General features: G+C 39.5%; 1 protein-coding gene across 1 annotated transcript; it reads right to left on the bottom strand.

Moving 5' to 3' along the window:
• Positions 1-322: 322 nt before the first annotated feature.
• Positions 323-2282, bottom strand: LOC121940599 (cGMP-specific 3',5'-cyclic phosphodiesterase-like; the record flags this gene model as incomplete). The annotated part of the gene is made up of 3 exons (XM_042483327.1): positions 323-498; positions 2004-2088; positions 2174-2282. Coding segments are annotated over 3 exons (370 nt in total), but the record flags the coding sequence as incomplete, so codon positions are not given.
• Between the last annotated feature and the right edge of the window lie 3497 nt (positions 2283-5779).

Genomic DNA, 5779 nt, shown 5'->3' with positions numbered 1-5779 from the left:
CAATAAGACATATTCTGAAGATGATGTGATTATTTCCAGGATTTTACTTTTACTGGCCACTAGTTGCATTACTTAGACAGTAAGTAACTATATCACTTTTACAGTTATTTATTGTGAAATATTACAGTTATATCCTGTAAAGACCTGGAATCATTAGCAGTGTGTTAATAACTCAGGGGTCTCTCTTTATTTGAGGTAAATAAAGTCCGATTTTTAAATTTACTGAGAATATGTAATGATGCATTAGATTATTTAAAACTATACGCTGTGTGTGTGTGTGTGTGTGTGTGTGTGTGTGTGCGCATGTGGGTGTGAGGCTGACCTCCAGAGTGACCTCTTGCTTGGCCATGGCTCTCTCCACCGTCTCGTACATCTGTGTGTTCTGGATACCAAGACCACAGAAGATGGCGAACGCCTCAAGGAACTGCTCGTCGTTCCTGTTGAAGGCCTTCACACCACCTGATGCTTCATCCATCTTATTCACCAGCTGACACACACCTACACAGACACACAGGAACACACATATGGGTCATAGTTTTGACTGTTTGTGTCTGTTGGTACTAAACTCATAAAATCTTGAAGAGTTCCTCATATTCCAGAAACCTGAGGTCAGGCAGCATTCTAGCTTAAATATGAGCATGAGGTGAGCAGTTTTTCTTTACACCAGTGTCCTACAAAGACATGGAACAGAATGTTGCATGTCTAATGCTAATGATATATTCTGAATGAATGTGTTGGAGAAGAATTAAATTGAGCTGTTTTGATCTTGCTCATCAGCGAGACTCTTAAAGGTTGGTGGAGAGGCTGTAAAGACCTGTTTTGTTTGATCACTGAGAGACATCCACAGTCATTAGTCATCTTCATAGCCAACTAATGGAGCTGCTATCAGCTGATTATGCTGATGCTAATCACAGTGATGGGTCGAGTGGCACGACTATTCATGGATAGATAATAAAAGTGGTAATGCTATGCAGCCTTAATATGTTCTCAGGGCTGTGATTTCACATTGTTGAAACCCCTGATGCTGATGTTACATCACTGCCTTGAAAAGTAACTAGAAAACCATTTGCTGATATGAAAAGTTCCAGTCTGGTTTAAAGAAAAAAAAACATCACTGAAACTGCTTCACTAGGCAGGTTTCCATTACAGATTTGTGCAAAACTTAAGCAATGTTTTCAAAATGGTGATAAACACAATGGCGAGATGACTGTGTTTCCACTGAGTAATGTTTTACGACTTCTCCTGTGGCGATAACATTCCAAAAAGCATGACAATGGATGTTCAAAACATTAGCAGATTTATTTCTATTGCAGCCACAAGCCGTCATTACTTCCAATAACGTAGACGCATTATGCTAACAATAAAAGGTCTGGGCAGGTCGCCAGACTATCGCAGGACTGACACACTGAAACAGAAAACCATTCATGCTCACATTCACACTTACGGGCAATTTAGCGTCACCAATTATTCTGACCTGCATGTCTTTGGGAGGAAGCTGGAAAAACCCACACTGACCCGAGGAGAACATGTAAACTCTATTAGTAAATCTACTAATTCCTTGCAATTTGTGGAACATTTCTTACCAAGTTGTTTGCTGCCTTTTCCCCATGATTTTTTTTAAAAAAAATCAAAAGCAAAAGGTTCAGATGTTTAAATACTTGTTAAAAGCAGCAAGAGAAAAGTGATGTCACTCCAGATTTGAAAGGGTTAATGGACACTGAGTGCTGGATGTCTAATAACTTCTTCAGCTCAATGAAGAAGAATCTGACCTAATGTTATTTTGGCCCCTAAACAACTCAGTATTAAATGATACATTCCCAAATATTACCGTCCCATCTGTGCTGCTGGTCTACACACAACATCCTGCTGTTGTCTCAACTTTAAAATCAGTGCATTTTGATATTTTTGTAGCCAGGCTGCTGTCATTAACAGATGAGTTAGAGGTGGTGTCAGCCCAGATAAAGTGTCCACCAACGAGACAGTGACAGAGAGAGAGATCCCACCTATGACTTTGTCCTTCTTGCCATTCCTGATGGGAGTGCAGAGCAAACTCTTTATCTGGTGGCTGGTGTGATCTGGGTTTTCACTCTGTAAGAGGGTGAGAGGAATAATTACACACATTGGTAAAAGGAGAGAAAAGAAAAGACGAGAATTAAAGAAGACATATACTGACTGTCCAGGGGAAGCGTTGGTCCTTTGAGACGTCTGCAATGTTGAGAGGTTGCATGGTGTTTTTAACATACTGGGCGTACATGTAGTTAATCTGACTGACATCACAGTCCCTGAGGAGATACACAACAAAAGCAACAGCTTCATGACTAACTGTGCATATTGAGGGGAAAGTCACCTGCTGGACCAAGTGGAGGTTTGGACTGTAGTGGAACACACTTTTAGTTGTTTGTTTGGAGAGATGCACGTCAAATTTTAAAAGACACTGAGCCCTTGTTCCCACAGAGTTTGAATACAGGGAATTTTCAGGGATTTGAGGATTTCAGGGACTTAGCCTGGACCTCTGTAGGGAGTTCTGGGAATTTTTATTATTATTTGAATTTTCCAGATTAATTATAAAATACATTATGAAATATTAGTAATTTTTAGTAATTAGCATTGATAAAAAAACAGAATACTTTGCAACAGATATCAATAAAATTTAGAGAATATTGGGCAGCTATAGTATTCAAGAATCAAGAATAATAAGAAAACTTTATTGTCTATCACATAGTGACAGAAAATCACCTTTGGTTTAAAGCTCAAAAACATAACATTCACATTCGTGAGACGCACATTAAAACATACTAAAGGTTCAATAAGTGCTTCATACCACGAGTCGCTCAAACAAAGAAGCGCTCCACCCCATACTTCCATTTTATACTACTTTATACATCTGACTTTGAACATTGTGCTTTTTAATCCACTACATTTCTCTGCTTTGGTTACTTTTAGAAGTATATAATCAAATATAATCAACAAAAAATATGATTTGTACTACCCAACTGCCCAGCATTTGATAAAGCATGCAACATTAAAGTGATTACCGCTGCACTCTCTCTCTCTGCATGTGATCACATAAAAAGGACCCAAAGCATTTTTAATCAATAATGGTTTTAATACCTGAATTAAAATGACACATTATTTGTTCTTGAACTTTCTTTTGTTATTTCTATAACTATTTTTATTATTACAAAATATATGCACAGCCTATTTGAATTCAGTGCTTTTCATAAAACACTTGGGGCTGAGATGCTCAGGTCTAACAACATCACTGATTTAACTGTGAGTCTCTTTGGACAAAAGTGTCAAAAAACTTTTTAATTCTAAAAGACTTTTAAAGTTTTCAATATTCACCCCACCCTGTTTTTTTCTTGCAACAGAAAAATTTCATCAGCTGAATATGTTTTTTTTTTTTAAACCAATCTGTGCAACTAAGAGCTTTTAAAAATACTTTTAGTGACTTGTCAAACTTCAGAGATTGATCTTGACTGTTCCTTCACCAGCTGCTCAGATTTAATGTGTCAAGCAAAGCAATCCTAAACCTGCTTCCTTAAGCTCCAGGCGACACGGCACTGAATAAAAAAACATCTGCTGGTAAATGAGAGAACTGCAGCTGGAACTCCAGCCCGCACCCTGGCCCCACTCTGAGAGCTGAGGCCGTCAGTCACGTCTGTCAGCACTTAATAAGCCTGTTTGTTATCTTTAGTCGCTCTAAGTTCAACCAGAGTCAGCTATAATACTGCATGATAAATGATGGAAAATGGATATATAAACACAACATGAGGTTAAGGCAAAAGCCAGTGGATTTTGGCTGGAGTTCTGCGGCCAGAGGGTATGTGAGTATGAGTGAGAGGGAGGGAATATGATAGGGTGTTAGTGGATGACAGAAAGAACAACAAATAGAAAAGGCATGTTTGGGTGGCTGTGTGTAGTGGAGGAGAATATAGAAGAAACAGAATAGCATTGGTGGGTGTAATAGGTACATTTACCCAAGACCTGTACTTTTTTAAGTACCTGTACTTTACCGGTACTTTCATTTTTTTATGCTACGTCTACGTCACTGCATTTTAAAAGGTGGGTCCCGAGGATGCTGCAGCACCCCCTATGGGCAAGGTGTGGAACACCATAGTATGTAAATAGCTGGCTGTTTTACCAAAGCTCCAAAGCTCTCTGAACATTTGTTTTACGTTTTGAACAGCATATGATACATGAAAATACATGAAAAAGGAATGTGCGTGTGAAAATGTGCAAATTTAAGTAACTGAATCTTGATGCGAGGAACTTCCACTGTGGGGGCTTATCCATTGGGATGAAGTCTTATAGCAGCTAATGATGGAGCAAACATCAAGCGAACGTAACATTATTAGTTGCCCAAGGGCTGTGGAAATTTGTCATATGCAGTCCAGAGACAAATGGCGTCCGAGACGACACAGGACACATTCTTTGGACAAACAGAACCACTGATGTAAGAACGTCAGCACTGTTTTCTTGAAGCTCTTTAACTAAATCCTGAGAGTAAATGTTTGAATCACGTTTCTGCAAATCACAGATCAGATTCAGCATTACAGGGTATAATCAACAATACAGCAAGGAGTCTTTCTGCTTCATAAATACTTTAAATTTTCTACATACAAGTACATTTTGCCGCATAATATTTGCGCACCTTTACTTCAGAAACATTTCGAAGGACTTTTACTTGTAATGTTTTAGACGTCATACTTTGGTACTTCTATATTTACTTCAGGCAAAGATCTGAATTAGTACTTCCATCCTTGCAGATAAGAATATAAGTGTGTGTTTGTCTCTCTCTCCGTGTGTGTGTGTGCATGTGTGCGTGTGTGTTTTTCTTGGTTTCCAACATCCCATTCATGAATGACTTCAGGCTAATTTTAACAATGTGTGCTGTCCAGACTGCTCTCTCTCTCTCTCTGCCCCCCTCTCATACACATACACACACACACACACACACACACACACACATACACACTATTCAGACAGACATGCTGCACAGCACATGCATCTGTGCTCGATTTTAATCACACTAAAATCCACATTTCCTTTCCCTCTCTCTATGATTGACTGAAATGAGGCCACACAATTGCTACCGGCTCCACTTAAAACCATCACAGCGCTGTGCCACAATTAAACTCTAGATTCAGAAAAACACAATTGCTCCACTTTGTCAACTTAAAATGGTTCGACTGAACTTCCTGCTTCTGTGAAACCAATGCTGTGTAGTTGTGAAGCCGCAGCCCTGGGTTAATGTCACTATAAAAAGCCTCCTGTGGTTCCAGCCGGTCAAAGCTAACATCCTGCGGGGCCCCTCCCATCCTGCGTTGGCCCAGTTGGAGCTGCTTGGTTTTGCCATATCGCAGAGCTCCCAGAGGAAATCCAGCACAAACACACAGGCGTATTTAAAGGTAGTTATTAGATCTAAACTGGGAGGAGACAGCCCTGAGAGCAAGCTGTAAAAAAATGTGATGTTATGGTGAACGACACAAGATGTCTGGTTTGTGTCATCCCTGACAGTGTTGAGATTCTCACAACCGCCCATTTTCCTCTGCTTAAACACTGATATAAGAGCTTTAATACGGAGAAGATCCATTCACTCATCATTTAACTATTGAGACCCTGAAAACTGTGTTTAATATGTGTGAAGCTCACAAGATGTGACAGCTTTATCTGTTTGACCAATAAAAAGAGGGCCACAAACTGCTTTCTATCAGGCTGTATTGACTTCCCATCTCTTTGCTATATCTTTGCTAGCAGCAGGTAGTAGTAAGAAAAC

Source organism: Plectropomus leopardus, unplaced genomic scaffold, assembly GCF_008729295.1.
Source record: "Plectropomus leopardus isolate mb unplaced genomic scaffold, YSFRI_Pleo_2.0 unplaced_scaffold9089, whole genome shotgun sequence".
In the NCBI taxonomy this organism is placed as follows: Eukaryota; Metazoa; Chordata; class Actinopteri; order Perciformes; family Serranidae; genus Plectropomus; species Plectropomus leopardus.
This window is presented reverse-complemented; position numbering and strand designations above follow the sequence as displayed.